Source organism: Passer montanus, unplaced genomic scaffold, assembly GCF_014805655.1.
Source record: "Passer montanus isolate IOZ18808 unplaced genomic scaffold, ASM1480565v1 scaffold20, whole genome shotgun sequence".
Lineage (NCBI taxonomy): Eukaryota > Metazoa > Chordata > Aves > Passeriformes > Passeridae > Passer > Passer montanus.
The window spans coordinates 1,654,272-1,670,769 of record NW_024366592.1 but is presented as its reverse complement, the minus strand read 5'-3'; the positions used below and the strand labels follow the sequence as shown (position 1 = coordinate 1,670,769).

Here is a 16,498-nt window from a genome sequence, read left to right as displayed (position 1 = left end):
GACTGCTCCTCAGAGACACTTTGGACAAGTTGTGTACATGAGAAGAGGAGATAAGCTGTGGTTAATTTCTGTATTTCAGCAGAAAAGACCTCCACCCCGACATGGTCCAGCACAAGGACCATTTTTACGTCAGCAACATTAACAGAGAGCTGGTGGGTGCCCAAAAAATCCACTTATCTCATCCAGTGGGTCAGGACACTGGAGAGGAACAGTCCTCTGAGTGGAAACACTGCCTTGAGATGGCTGATTATTAAAATATTTGCCTTGCAGCAGTATGATAACCAGCACTGGGCTCATTGTATCTGTATGAGCATCCTTGAAAGCAAAAGTATTTTCTGATAGATACAAATAATTCTCATGCTAAATCTGCAAGACAACAAAGGCACTCACAAAAAAAAAAGACCTGACTCATCCTTTATTTCTTCATGAAATATTCAATTCACTGAATTGCTAGTGTAGAAATAGGCATGAAAATATACATAAACACACCAAAATATCTCAAAACAGGATTTTTTTTCAGTTAACAAAACACAATGCTGCAAAACCAGAAACATTATGTGCCTTTTACTCTGTACAGTAGATTGATATTAAACCAGGAGAGGAAGGAAGAGGAAAAGCAAGATGAAGACACAACACACACCCACACCACAAAATAATGAATTTAGATTAGTACTGAAGAACACTTTTCAATTCTAGTGGAAAAAAAATGAATGCAACATTTGGAAGTTTGAGGGTTTTTTTTCATTACAACCACTTAAGTGTCTGATCTGGACCACCAGGAGATTTGGTGTGAAAAAGTCAGTCGGTGACATGGCCAAGAGAGGTCTAGAGAAACTCGGGAAATTGATAATTTTTTTTTTCTTTATTTCATTAAAAATCTCACTTTCTGATTATCAAGTAAAATAGGTGGTTTGATATTTTTCATATGATGAAAATGCAAAACGTACACACAAATTACATCAATTTCATCACACTTGGGAGTAGTTGGAAGCAAAATAAAAGTGATTTTGTTGATAGGAAGGTTAAGTTATTTTTTTGCAAAATAAAAAAAAAAATTCTAAATACTATGAAACATATGATCTCTGCAGTGAGGAGTCCACAAAAGCCCCCCTACAAAGGTCCCTTCTGTGACCAGGGCTCCTTCCTGCAGGAATTCCAGGTGCAAAGACAGCAGTGCCCTCGTTTTCAGACGTCACTTGTGGAAGCATTTGTCACATTTTATAAATACACCATTATCTCTTCCCTTCTCAGTGATTTTCACAAAAAAAACCCCCAAGTTTCTGAGATACAGCACTGGCTTGAAGCCCCCCTCCCACGGTGACAAAAGCCACTCAGGCAGCAGAGCCATCCTAACCCTGTGCAGCAGCTGCTCAGCTTGCTTCAGCAAGGGAAGTGTGCAGAGCAGTCACATGCAAGGTCACCACAAACTATCAGAATGTTTAGCCAGGTGTGTGAATCTTTCCAAATAGATATCTTGCTTTCATTATGCATTATCCTGAAATCCCAGCCTTGATTATTCCATCTGTATCTACTATTTCTGCTTTTGCAGCATGTTACTGAAATGATTTTTTCAGTTGATTGTCTTTTTAACCACAGCACAAACCATGCACACCCCAACAACACAGTCAGTAAAACAGTGCTGTCTGACTTGCTACCTTTCTTTTTTTGTTTGGATGATGATCTGAAGAAGTAAAGTCCATCTGTTCCTAATAAAACAAGGGGATTAAAAAGCAGTATCTAATTTAATCCCATAGAATTATTTGCATCTCTAAGGGGATCGGTTAGCAGCCTTCTGCTGTGGACTGTAAATGATACTTCAATGCTGTCCAGTAAGAAAGATTATATGCTTTAAACAAAACAAAGCAAACAAAAAATTACTTGTTTCAATAACAATGCACCAAATACTCAGTTTTGAGTGTTGTCTTACCAAAATGTAAGTTTTGTGCTATTGAATTAAACAAGCATCAGAAAGTTTATATCCCCTGTAAAATTTGTAAATGCTGCAAACAGTAACAGTTGGAGCTGCTTTAAATAAACAAAGAAATTCTGATATATATAGAGGCTCCAAAGGAATTAAAAAGCAGAGAGTAAATTTGCAGGAGGCTCCTTATTCTGCTTCTGTGTTGAGACAGGAATTTCAAAAGCATTTGCAACACAGATTAACAGGTCAACACTCCCAGCCAGAGAGGATGGAAAGTGTTCAACACACACTGTCCAGGTGAGATTAAATGTAAATTTTATTAAAGTTCTTGTTGCTATTACGTTGTAATTAACAACAACTTTAATAAAATTTACATTTAACTAAAGTCAATCAGTGTTTGTGTTAATAAACAAAAAGTAGGAACACAAGAACTGAGAGCAATTCATATTTACACATTTACTTCTTTAAGGCAGGTAGAATGAGAATTAGAAGCTGCTGGAGACCCAAGTTATCATTTAGAGCAGAACAGAACATCTGAGCTGGGACTGAAAAACTGCTATAGAGGATCTGGAGGTGGATACTACAGCTGCACCCTGAAATTATTCACCCATCAAAATACATCTTCTAACATGAATCCTGGCATCAGGCAAAATTCTTCCACTGTTGGAAGAGTTTGTCTTCAGCCTTTGTTTTTCAAAGCTTTTACAATCCAATGGTTCATAAGTGGGTTTCCTTTCCCTTACAGCTCCCTGAGACATGGTTTTTTTGGCTGCCTGGCATGAATCACACTGAAGGAAGAATAGTCTGTCCCGTCCCGTCCCCCCCCCCCCCCCCCGGTCCCGCCCCCCCCCCCCCGATAATATGAACATTACACAAAGAAATAGTAAGAAAAAAGGAAAAAAGGAAAGGAAATAAAAAGACTGGCAGCTAAAATGCATTCCCTGTCCCATGGCTTTTGCCAGCACCTCAAAAGGAATCTTCAAGCTCTTCTTTCTCCTAGTGCTTGGCTCCTGTCCCAGATTCCACCTACAACCCTCCAAAAGTCTCACCTTGCCATCAGAAAGGACACAAACCCTTCTGCACCCCCTCCTGCTGAAGGGCTCCACTGCCTGGAGCTCCTGGAAAATCTGATAAAAGCCTGCAAATCTGTTCTCTGTCCTCCTCTCCAGAGTACACAAGGGACTGCTACTCCTTCCTACAGCACCTCTGGGTTTCTATTTCCAAGTCAGAGAGATCTCAGCTGGTGATTCTCACAGGTTCTTTCATCTGTATAAAACTTTTTCTACAGAGGTGTCCCTTGCCATTCTTCAGGAAATGCAGTTTCCATCTCAACTCTTTCACATATCAAAGTGACAGATTATTACCTACCAATTTTAATCTGACTGCTTTTACAGAAACCTTATCACACTAACTTCAAATGCAAGTAACACAAGATCTACTGTTGAAAAGGTGCAACAGAATTTGCTGATGTGCTGAATGCAGTGGGACTGGCTAGGATGGAGATGATTTTGGATCTGATAACACAGGGATATTTTAGCTGTGCCTGTATGGTGTCAAAGTCTTCTCTGTTTCTCATTCTGCTGCCCCAGTGGGTGGGCTGGGGGTGCACAAGAGGCTGACACAGCTGGGACAGCTGACCCAAAGGATAGTCCATACTGTTTAATATCATTGCTCAGCAATAAAACTGGCAGGTAGTCTTTCCAAAGACTCCTTGCCCAGATAGTTTGGCCATTGCTCTTCTTGTGGAAGGCTGTGAGTAAATTCCTTTGTGCTTTTCAGTCCCTTTTCCTCCCTGTTCTTTCCTTCACCTATTAAACCATCTTTATCTTGATCCATCTGGGTTTTTTTCTTCCTTTTTCTCTTCCAATTCTCCCCCCTGTTCTGCTGCAGAGAGGAGAGAGGGGGAATGAGCAAGCAAATGGTGAGGCCCTCACTTGCTGGCTGGGGTCAACCCTGACACTAAAAACAAAATAATGTTTTGTATGCTCTGTTTCACTCTCCTCATCCTCCCAATCAATCTCAGCCTCTCACAGGTCCCTTCATGCATGAAGAGACTACTGAAGCTGAAGTGAAATGCTACAATAGAGACTTCCAGATATGATGCATAAAAGTATCAAAAGATGAATAAAACTATCAAAATATGAATAAAACTTAATCAAAATTATTACGTTTTTTTCCTGTATATTCTGCTCATTGTGGCTCTTACACCCACCACTTAAAGTGCAGTGCAGCCTTAATAACAGGTTAGCTCAAACTCTGCTGATACGCTGCACACCATTTAGATAAAGGACTTTTCCTTTAGTAAAATTTAAAAAAATCAGAGACTATCATGGCAGAAGACACTTAAATTCTTAACCACAATCTATAGCAAATGCAACCCAGAAGAATTTGATTAAAATAAAATCTCTCACAACACAAAGGCAATAAAGTGAAAAGCAGAACAGCATTTCTCTTATAGGTCCTGAATGTAAGATTTCCTAGTTACTGAAGCCCCCAGAGGAACTGGAACATTGAGCCACAGAAACTAGAACTCTTCCTGATGTCTGATGTGGACAGATATTGCAGCAATTCATGTTGGGTGAAATTATTGAATTCACCAATCATCAGGAACAGACCATGTTTCTGTTTTCAAACAGAGGTTGAAAACTACTGGTTGCATTTTCATTTTTGAAAGCATCCAAAACACCAGAAAACAAAAAGCAACCTCTTAACCAAAGACTTTCAGCCAAGTCAAAAACTCTACCAGCCACTACATGACACAGATCAACAGGACTGTAGATTTCTCTGAAATTTGATATTAATCCATGTGGACAGGGATTGAGAGTCTTCCCCAAAACCTGTCCTAAGGATCCTGGAGGGACAGCATAAAATATTTCTACACATCATCAAGCAGAAAAGCCCAATACTTAATTTTCTACCATATATCTGCATTGGACTGATTGTTGATACCCTTTAAGAATAAATTGGAAAAAAAAAAAAAAATCAGCTTGAGGCAGAGCAAAGTGCAGGAAACATGACCTAAACATCCAGGGACAAAGGTCAGAACTTTAGTTCAAAACAAATTTCCTCTTCAGAGGAGCAAACACTATCACTTTCAGAGATTTATGCCAGTAACTTCTCTCTGATGGCTGTGTGGAAGTAGCTGTCAAAGGAAGTGTGTTGTTTAGAAGTCAGCTGTCAAATTAATTTGAGAACCAAAATACTGCAAGGATGTTATGGCTTGGATGGCTTCTTTCAGTGCACTCATTTACCTGCCTGTGAGCTGCTTGAGGTTTCCTTGAATTTGTTACACTGCAGTTCTTGCTCTGAATGAGCCATATGAGCAATGCAAAAATACACAGATGTAGCATTCACTTTCTCTGAAAAAATCCCTTCACCCAGGATTTTTCTTCTGGGAAGCTGAGAAGCCTCAGAAAAAGGAAAACAATTCTTATCTCATTTGCTTCTCCTGTGCTGTGTTCATGTGTAGAATGTGTTTGTTTACCCACAGGTGATTGTTTCATTGGATTCTGGTGTGAGTGTTTTGACTCATTGGCCAATCAGTGCCAAGCTGTATCAGGACTCTGGAAAGAGTCACAAATTTTCATTATTATCTTTTTAGCCTTCTGTAGGTATCCCTTCTGTAGGTATCCTTTCTGTATTCTTCAGTATAGTTTAGTATAGCATTCTTTAATATAATATAGGATAATAAAATAATAAATTAGCCTTCTGAGAACACGGAGTCAGATTCTTCATTCCTCCCTGCCACGAGGGTCCTTACAAATACAATACACAGGCAATTTCACTTCCAGCTCCAAATCACAACCACTAGAGTATAAACTCAGTGCACAAAGCAGTCTATTCTAATGTGCTGTGAGAAGACAATTTTAGCAGCATATTTCACTTCTGGGCTGTACAATAATCTGACAATTTTGAGTGATCCAAATCCAAGGACCAAAATCCCAGTCCATCCCTGCTGAGCAATGAGGCAGCTCCACGCTGTGTCGGGGGCTGGCACAGCCCCAGCCCAGCCCCGAGGCTGCTGCTCCTCTCCCCACAGGCAGAACTGCTCAAGACAGATGGAGGAGCCAATGCTAGAACAACAGATGACAGCAGGAGCCAAAATCCATCTCAGATGGAGAGAGCAGGAAGCAAACGATGAAATAAACCCCATAAAAATGTGCAGAGAGCACCTTCCCTCGCCTCAGAGAGAGATTTGTCATGCAAATAGAAAATGGCTCATTTCAGGAAGGAAATGAGTGAAAACAAAGGGATTATTGACACAGGAAAAAAGGCAATTGCAAGGAAGTTTTTGCTATCAGACAGGCACATTAGAGATAGTGATGGCTCCAGTCTGGCTTTGAGCTGAACTCTTGGTAACACCAGTAATATTCCAGCCTCCTTTCCCACAGCACAGAGGCCAACCTTCCGTGGGTGGCTGAAGGGCTGAATATTCATGAATCACCTCAGCAATGGCATCTAAGACATAAAATTCATGCCAGGATATAAACATGCCTACATATATGCCAGGACAGAAATATACACACATATAACAACAAGCAATAATAATAAGCTGTTGTTGTTCTTAATACTACTACTACTAATGATAATTTTATTTTTATTAATTTTATTTTTATTAATTTTCTTTTTTCTTTTTCTTCAGTCTTTACAGTGCTTGGAAGAAAGTGAGTTCAATATCAAGTGGTCACCTAGGAGCCCAGGCACCATTTTATTTGTTGATAGTCAGGCATAGGTGGCTCAGTCCAATGGACTCTCAAGTTTTCCAAGAAAAGAAGCATTGTAATGGGGAAAATTTGCTGCTAACATCATGTTGTCACATTTTAGTAAAGCACAGCCCGTTTTACTTTTACAGTAAAATTACATCTATTTTTTCCAGTGTAAGTGAACCTATTCATCTCATGAGTTTTCTTTATTAACCTAAATAGTAAACATACATTTAAAATATATGTAAACAACAAATATAAAAAGAAAACTAAGACAGCTTCCTCCTGCTTTATAGGATTTCTGTCTCAATAATCTCAAATAAAATAGCTTAGTTAGTAATTAATTATAAATAGAATACTTTGTAATAACCATTTTCAACACACTTTTAAAATTCCAATATCACTCAGCTGCTTTGCAGCTCATTTGGGAGAGTATGCACAAAAAATTTAACATTACAAGAGAGAAGATGCACATGGGATGCAATGGAATAGTACCTTTGTTGCTAAAAATTAAAAAAATTGCCCTGAATTAGAGGAAGATTTTAGGTTCTTTCCTTGTTTTCTCCAGCTCATATATGTGGTGATAGCAACACCCTACTTCTTTATGAATAAAAAACAGAGCAGAAGTAGTAAAATGTGCAAACTCTAAAAGCTGTGCCAATACATATCCACTTGGAGTTCCAAAATAACTGATTCCTCTACTTCATTCAGCTCATGGCAACTGCAACCATCATTCTGAGATCTATCTACCAGCAACAGAAGGGAACCAAGGACAACAATTCACTTTACAGGAGCCACCATGCAGCCGTTTCATGGCAAGAATTTTCCTTTAGTACCTGAATTCAGTTAAGCATTCTGGAAGTAAAAAAATATCATTATACACATCAAATTTACTCACTTGTCCCCATCTTCTCCTGACACATGGGCATCCCAAAATATTTGATATGAAAAGGCTCAGAGAGATATTTTAAAAGCTCACAAAGGTTAAAGGACACAGTTAAGACACAGATACTGCCATGCTGTTCAAACCATATACTCCTGAAAAATTAGGATACTGACATAAAATGAAAAAGGAATCACAGCAATTATAGCATCTCATAAAGAAAGATCTGCTAAGAGGTTTTTTTGCAATGTCTTTTGCTGGTTTCTGTTGCCACCTACTATTTCTGTCAACACTTGCAATCAGTTTGTTGAGTGAACCCATTCAGGATACAGAAATCACTGTTTAAAATGATCAACTCAGAATTTTCATCAGTTTAGGTTCCTGCCTTCAGCACTATGTCAAGAAACTGACTTTTGCAGAGTAGCACTAAAACAAAGTGAATTTGAACTTGATTCAATATTAGGAAAAATGTTTTCTCCAAAAGGGTTATCAAGCACTGGAACAGCTGCCAGGGCAATGGCTGGGTCACCGTCCCTGGAGGAGCTGAGGAGATGTGCTTGTGAGGCATTTAGGGACAAGGTGCAGTGGTGGGCTTGGCAGCACTGGGTTAACAGTCAGCCTTGATGGTCTTGAAGGTCTTTTGCAACTTAAAATGATTCTAAGATTGTAAAGCAGGCTGCCATCACTGCCTAAGCCCTGAGCTCCCTCCCAGCCACCACTCCACCCAAAACAGGAGGGAGAGAAGGTACAGCTTGGGACTTTCAAAAGAGCATTTAGCAGGCACAGATTTACACAGCAGAACTTCTCACAGCCTCACTGCTGCTGTTTCCATTACCAGCACAGCTATCAGAGGGATGTGCTCACAGTGGAGGAGGATGACCTGAAAATGGTGCAGTTTGGCTGGCAAGGAACATGACTGCATTTCTCCTGCCCAGATTTGGTGTTTGGCTGCAGAGTAGTGTGTACAGCCAAGAAAAACAGCATTTGTAGTTGGTGAGTGCAACAACGTCCAGGCATTTGTAACATCACATGTGACAGTCACAGAGCCTGCTGAAAACAGCACGCCAAGCAGGACTCCAAATCTGTCAGACCAACTCTAATTTCCATTAAATCTTTGTGTCAAAGAAGAAAAATATTGTCAGTGCCTTTTCCAGCAGGGGATGAAGCTGGGGAGGCAGAGGGAGGTAGAGGAGAAATAAAACCCCACAAGAGTTTAAGCACAGCTAAACCCTTGAATGCCTTCTCCCTGGGATCACTCTGAGTTTTGTGATGAATGCTGCTTGGAAAATGAGCAGGTGGGAGCTCTCTGCTTAGTAAATTGAATATTTTCTAGTTAGCTTTAGTAAGAATAAAACCACTTTGTTTTTCTAGTTCAGTTGACAGACACACCCATGTGTAAAATATTTCCACACCACAACCACTATTTAAACAGCAATTTAGCACAGAAGTTTAGAGAGTTTTTGCCACCTTACCATAGAGAGCTTTTGCACTTGTTCTTGAATTGTGCTCCCTCTCTGCCTGAGCAAATGTCGGGGAGCCATAGCCACTGGAAGAAAACATTTCTGGTTATCTTCTGTATAGATGTATTTGGCAATGAAAAAACCCCCTCCCCTTCCATAGGACTACACATACAACATTAGTAACAGAGGGAATGATACTGGATATTTGTTCCACACCATAAAGATATGGGAGAATGTTTCACTTGGGCTGCAGGCCCTTCTGAGCTGTCTTTTGTTGCATTAATACAACATTGTGCACAACTGGAGTGTGGTATACAAATAAATACCACCTTAACTCCAGTAAGAAACTTCACAGCACAATTATAATAATGATAATAATAACAATAATAATAATGACTATACCAAAGAATTGGGTAGGATTTGGGGTTTTTTCCCTGCATACACAAGTGTTGATTGCTTTTAACAATTTTAACAGCTTTTAATGAACAACTTAAAATGACTGGCATTGTCTTACACAAATGAAAAGGCAGTATGACTGCAAGAGTTTCAAGAATGAGTGATATATGAGTCCATTTTAAAGGGACAACAACATGAGAAGCAAAACACACCACAGAGATACATGTTCCTTGGCATCAGATGGGTAAATTCTCATTAGTGTTGTGAGTCTAGTGCCATGCCCCTGATACAGGGATCACCCTCTTCTCCCAGGCAAGGTAACACTTTCAGGTAGCAGTTGCTCAGCTCTCTTTCCTGGGAAGCAGTCTGTTCTCACAGATGGGAGAGGCAGCCTCATCTTTTATGCATAAAAACGCATTCACTCAGAGCTAACCTTAAACATCTCAGGCACACAAAGGCCTCTCTGAGTAACATAATAAGGATGTTATGGCTGCAGCAATTTATTTTGCTGTTCCAGATGAGTCCATGCAGTAACACAGTTTTCCCTTACAGACCACAAAAATATCTGTCCCTTTGGTTCCATGGTTTGCAAACCCAACACACTTCTACAGAAAACTCCTTTTTAATCCCAATGGGACCAACTAATAATAGCTCTATCTGAAATGAAAGCCTAAAGAAGGAGGTACAACACTATTTTGTCCATAAAAGGCAAGTCAAAGGCAAAACCTTACTTCATTTGAGGGAAGTAACTTCCATATCCACCAGGAGGGGTGTTTGATATGTGTCCATTCATTCTCACTGCCACTCACTGGGAGAAACGACCTGGGAAAAGGAAACACAGCACATGAACTGAAATATCCTAAAAGATGAAGGCTGAACACAGGTGTAACACAAACCTAATGAGGAAATTATGGTTGAAATGGGAACAAAATTTCATCAACAAGCTCAATTGTTGTTAACTGCATCCCAGTGATGCCTCAAAGACCCACTGTGGAACTTCTCTCAGCAGCAATTTGATAGTTATAGCTTCAAATAATTTATAATTTTGTGAACAAAGCTATTATTTTTGATACAATGGTCCTTAGGAATAGCTGTAGAAATAAAAGGCTCACTAAACAAAGAACAAGATCTACTGCAAAAGTGAGCAAGATGTTCCAAATAGCAACTTTATTGCACAAGCGTGCTCGATTTCAGCCCTCAATTCATTTCTTTCAAATGCAATTCTTGAAATGACCTTTTGATACATATTCTATGAAACATATCAGCTGAATTGTTGGAAAGATACATTATCAAATTAAAACACAATTGTTAGCACAAAAGGAAACTTGGTTAGCTATTTTGGTACTTAAAAAAACCCTTTTTTTTTTTTTTTTTTTTTGTTAAGCAGCGCTTAACATCCTGAAAGTTTGGCATGCCAGATGAAACCTTTCCTATAAAAGCAGTGCTGAACAGGCCATGATAAAACAGTTTAAAAAATTCTCCCTTTAATAACATGTCCATTGAAGTTAAAACTAGCTCTGGAAAGTGACTTTCATAACCCTTTCATATTCAAATTTACCATGGGCAAATACTCTTTCATTTACATATATACATGAATAATATAAATTTGAATATTTCTCTGCATTTCAGTGACACTTCAGAACAGTCGAAAGTGCATCAGATCAAATTTGTACCTACAAAAGCTCTGTTTCCAAAGTAAGCACAGCCTGCTCTGCTTGCACTAGAGCTGCCTTGCAGCCAGCTTATCTTCTGAGGCCCTAATTCATCTCACTGCTCCACATTAGCTATTCTCCTCTTGTTTTACAAAGAAGCAGCAGCTCTTTGACCTGCCAGTACCCACATGTACTCTGCTACTTCCTTCTTCCAGGCAGAAGGACAACCAAAATCTGTTCTGAGCGGTAAATCCATCAGTCAGTTCAAGAGACAAACAAGCTTTGGTGGTGCTTGGTGCTGAGGGCAGAGCTTTTATACCTTCCTGAGGGACAAACACCTGGCACCTCCTGCCTTGGATGCAGTCAGCAAAACTAACTATAACAGTGTATTTGTTGGTGTGTTAGACACGCCAAGTGAAATTCTGTAGTTCTGTTTGAGGTGTATTTGTATTTGAGGTGTATTTGACACGCCAAGTGACATCATGTGCAAGGGCGGTGTTGCTTTCAGTGGGTACACACTTGCTAAATTGGCTTAGTAGATATATATATATATATATATATATATATATATATATACATACATATTTAATTATTATTTTAAATTTATTTAATTTTCTTTGAAATCTTGGCTCCTTGCAGAACCTCTTTAGTGACACAAACACATTTTGCCCCACAAATATATCACATATCCAAGGTGGCTGCTCTAAGACTCTTTATGGAGTGCCATCCTTAACAGCTGTCTCCAATAAATGACCACCCATGTTGAGTGCTCCTCGATTCATTAGCAATAACAACCTTTGGGAAGCTTGCTGAAATTATCCCATGACTTGAAAGGATACAACTGTTCATTTTCCCAGCAGAATTTGCCAGCTCACTGGGCACTCCCTGCTCGTTCCAGCGACTGCCGGGAGCGGAGCAGCTCCGAGTGCTCCTCTCCAGCCCAGGCTGCCACTGAGCTCTCCAGCACTTCCTATCAGCTATTCATGCTTATCATCATCTGCAACCAAGCTCAATTTGCTGCTCTGCTTAGCAGTTTCCCCTCTGATTAGCTTCCACAGAGTCACCACATCCAAAATACACAAATTATCCCTGCTGCCCTTTGGTATCCCCACTTTACTTTCCATCCACACATTGTTTAAGGTAGCACTTATTGAATAATTCTGTTTGTCATAATCTTTTTTGATTTGTAGTCTTTTTTTTCATAGGCCTATTTGTAAGAAATTCTTCAACTATCTGTCTTAAAGTGAGATCTGGGGGGAGGAAAAACCCCTTGGTTTAAAACTCTCTCAGAATAATTCCACTGCTCTGACATCTTAATCTGACAAATACTTGGTTTGTATTTGCATTCACTCAGTTTTATGGAGGTGGTGAAACAGATATTTTAAGTAGAAGGAATGTAATATATTAGAATGTAATGTATTAGAATTTCAAGCTTCAGCCTTTGAAGTCAACATGACACAATGAGTTTGAAAGCAGCAAGAAAGCTGAGCAGCAGATTTTCACATTGGGGAAAGAAACCATCTCTCAGGACTAAATACTTGCCCACTGTAAGGCACAACACCACTTAAATACAAAAAGCCTCAGACTTATGTTTTGAATTAAGAGATACTGAAAGTCTGAAGTAAAAAAATTTTGACTATTAAATTTTTTTAAAAAGCAAGCAGCTTGTTCTGCCAAGCAAACACAGAAGTGTTAGTCAGCTTTAGCTGATATGCAAACAAAACACCACTTGCTATTAGATAGTTGAGTAAAGCCAACAATATTTCCTGCCCCTCATGCAATTTTCCAGTGCTTTTGAAATGCCAGAACAACTACCTTGACATGACAATTTCAATGCTCCTGCAATTTCATGCAATGCTTCTGTCATTTGGTTCAAGAAATCTCCAGAATGTGAATACAAACAAACTCTTTACTATAATTATTTATAATTAGTTGAAATATTTATAACAGCATCAAAAAGCTACTTGTGACTCCCCAAAATTATCACACAATCAAATCTCATTCAACCTAAATGTTTCATTAAAAAAAAAATATAGGAAAACTCTTTAATTTTTTTTTAATTAATTGCATGATGAAGAAAAGGGAAAACCCACAAAAGGGTAACAGTAGGTGCAGGGCTTTATTATTGCCTTGTACAGCTTTCTCGGCTGTGTTTCTCATCTCAAATGCTCTTTCATCTCTTATAACCAGTCAGCAAAAGTCACCCCCTGCACAGTGCAAAGCCATTGTCAACCAGGAGTCTATTAATAAACTCCACTTCCTCTTTAATTTTCCCTTTCACCTCAGCCCAGCAGGTCACAGCAACCTACACTGGTGTCCCAGACTTTAAAATAAACATCCTTCACAATCAACTGCATTATCCCTCTTCAATTAGGCCTGAAGTATCAACAGTTTAATTGTGAATATGACCAAAAATAGTCATGTCTCAGGATCTTGCAAATTTAAAAAAAAAATACTCATGCCTGCTCTGAAAAAGAAATATTTTAAACCAGGAAAGCTAAGTAAGATTTCAATTAGAAAATAATAATAAAATAAATGTTGTAGTAGTAGTAATAATAATAAATGTATCAAGTATATTAAAATAATATGTAATAAATTTAAACATTTACAAATAACACAGAAACCATTCCTGAGACAGATGTACTTTTGCTCTTCAGCAGTTACAGGTGGTAATCCCAAGCATGGGGAGAATCATGCCAGTGTACAACATGATTCTATCAGTCATGAACACTTGTTTTTTGTTGTTGTTGGTTTGTGTTTTTTTAAATAAAAAAATACTGTCTTCCCCATCTTGTAGCACAGCAGCCTCATGAAAACAATACAATTTATGTGGCACATCAACAGCTCTCATGTCCTGCCATGTCATTTCCTGATAGGAGTTTGAAAGTAAGAAAATCCCCCAGGTTATTAAAAAAACCAAACCCAAACACCTTTCCCAGAAAGGCAGAGCTGCATCATTCGAGCAAATTAGATATTCTAGAGCCTGGTGCTCTTTTCCACTCATCCTGAAGTGATCAGTTCCACCCATATGGAAACCAAAAGAGAAACAACTTAACGACATGGATATTTCAGAAATTATGGAGGGGGAAGGGCTAAGGAGAAAAGGATGCACAGGAAAGCCAGTAATGGCTGGAATGATTATTGCCTACTGATTAAGAAAATTTAATTGTTATCATGTGTTCCCCCAAACCCCCCCAAAATTCTCCCCAGGCAGAGCAGAGGCTGTAACTCCAGCCTAAACAAAAAGCAGCGGGCTATTACAAGGTAACACCATTCCCTGGTGAGTTCAGCAATGTCAGATAAGGACTCTCTCTCTCCACCCTTTCCCTTTCAAAAGTATTACAGAAGAACAAAACAACAGGGGAAAAAAATTAAAAAAAAAAATCCACGTACTCCCAGCTCACTGTGCTTTCAGTAAAAATGCCTCTTGCTGCTATCCCTCAGCTTTCGGCACTGCTGACCTGCAAAATGCACAAAAACTGTTTAGCTTGCTGTGTGACTTGCCATTTTTCATCTCAAACCTCATCCTGTTCACCCACACACGACTTTCCCTACTCATGCTAAATTTTTAAACAACATCTCCTCGTGTCTACCTTGCTGTTCTGACCCATCACTCTCCTATTTGTATCTTCAGATTTTACAGATGGGAAACTCCTGGCAGAAATGCATCCTGTGGAGCCAGATGAAATGTTGCTGCTGCCCTCTGCTTTGGGACTTGCTTCAGAGCACAACCAAGAGCAAACACGAGTTCTGCTGCTTGTTGGACATCTTGCCTGGAGTTAAACACCAAATGCACATGAATGCATAAGTCATACTTCTGAAATGATCCCTGGGGATTTTCCAGCCTCAGTGCACTGATACCAGTTTTCTCTGAGAAAAACTGCCTTTGGTTGAGCTGGCAGCAGCTTTGCTCTGTAACGTTTTCAGTTTCCTGTTAGGCAGGCTGGAGCATCCAAAAGCTGTTAGAAAAGATGACAGCAAAAAATCATTGCAGAAAATGGAAAGCCAGGCCCTACAAGTGCTGCAGTTTGAACATAAAATAGATGAACTTGATTCCCCACCACTGTGACTGCTGTTCTCTTTGCCTCTCAAGCCACTCTATATTTATTTGTATGTATTTTTGAAGCTCTCTGAGTTGTATATACTCCAGTATTCACTCTTCTGTCCAAGCACCTGGAAAAATGTTAATAAAATAATTTTTAAAGTGCTGTTTCCTTCAGGACCTCTCTGCATTCAGAGCAGTTGTCCAGCATGACCCTTAGCACTAAGTACACTGAATTTTAGTTTATGCAAATCTGCACTTTGTTGTATCCTGATTTTAGGTCTTAGTGCTGGATGCAGTGTTAACTAACTGGGATTCCTGCTAAAGAAACCTGGACAAGGGGAGGAAAGGACTGGATGTGTCTCCCTCTCCTGCCTGAGTTTTACTCCTTACAGAAAGCTGAACTTCACCCCAGAATATTATTTACCTGTTTGTGTAAGGGGCCACAGGGGTAGAAGCATTTCAAGCAACTAAGGACATTGACAGACAAAAAATACCACTCTGTCCAGGCAGGGGACAGTGACAGGGCACTGGGTTTGTAAATGTATTCACATCCTTCTCCACAGTGCAGTGCAGCAGACAAGCTCAGTCAGTGCTGGTTTTGCCAGCCTCAGAAAGCGTTTTGATTTTCACTGACACTTTCTGAAATCTAATACTCTTCCCTTCACTACGGAGGAGTAAGCTAAATTCATTAACAGCATCCCTTTCATGCAGGAGGAAGAGGATAAATTTATTGGAGAAAATTTGTGGTCATAATTATCAACCAAAGTAGATAAAGGCCTGTCTTCAGAACAGAAATTGCTAAAAGAGAAGGTTTCCACTGGAAAAACTAACAAGATAAAAAAAATACCTTTTTCCTACTATGATATTTCCCAGTGATTAAAGAAATATTCTAACAATACAATAAAGATGGCTATCTTTTATTTTGAGGAAGGGGAAAAATACGGAGAGCAACAGGAAGAACTGAATGAATAAACCTCAGACCATGCTCATAGACTGTGCCCTTATTATTGCCACACTAATACAGACCCTGCTTGAAAACAGGTTCTTATTCTGGCATGGCAACCTATTTCCATCCCTTTCACTCAGGTCTGGGCCATGATTTATAATTAACCATATTGAAAGAAAATAAAACAGCTTTACAGATACAAAAGCTTCAAAGACTTAAAATCCCCATTGCAACAAAGGAACGTTAATAAATATGCCAAGCACTGAAGCCACCACTCACTGCTATTTTTAATTAGAGAATTAACCACCTCGTCTAAAGCAATGTGAGTATTAATTACCAAGATCCAGATCATTATGCAGTCCTTGCAGAATGTGCCACCACAGCTGGAATATCTTGTACAAAAGAAAGGATAAAAAAAACTAACCCAAAAATCCAAACAGAAAGCCTTCCACACATACAGAGCAGTCTAAAGAGGAAGGGGTCTATGGCATA

The 16,498-nt window shown here is 39.3% G+C and overlaps 1 protein-coding gene across 10 annotated transcripts in view; it reads right to left on the bottom strand.

The window, feature by feature from the left end:
* Nucleotides 1–16,498, bottom strand: part of EPS8 (epidermal growth factor receptor pathway substrate 8) — a 124,825-nt gene that overhangs the window by 42,546 nt on the left and 65,781 nt on the right. For 9 of the 10 annotated variants that reach the window (XM_039708082.1, XM_039708083.1, XM_039708081.1 and 6 more), the window contains 2 exons: nucleotides 10,095–10,185; nucleotides 8,980–9,053 (listed from right to left, as the gene is read on the bottom strand). In XM_039708082.1, coding sequence (XP_039564016.1) covers nucleotides 8,980–9,053; nucleotides 10,095–10,156 — 136 coding nt within the window. In that variant the 5' untranslated portion in view covers nucleotides 10,157–10,185. Of the gene's footprint in view, nucleotides 1–8,979; nucleotides 9,054–10,094; nucleotides 10,186–14,408; nucleotides 14,436–16,498 lie in introns of those variants that run through there. The other variant, XM_039708088.1, reaches the window with a different exon arrangement.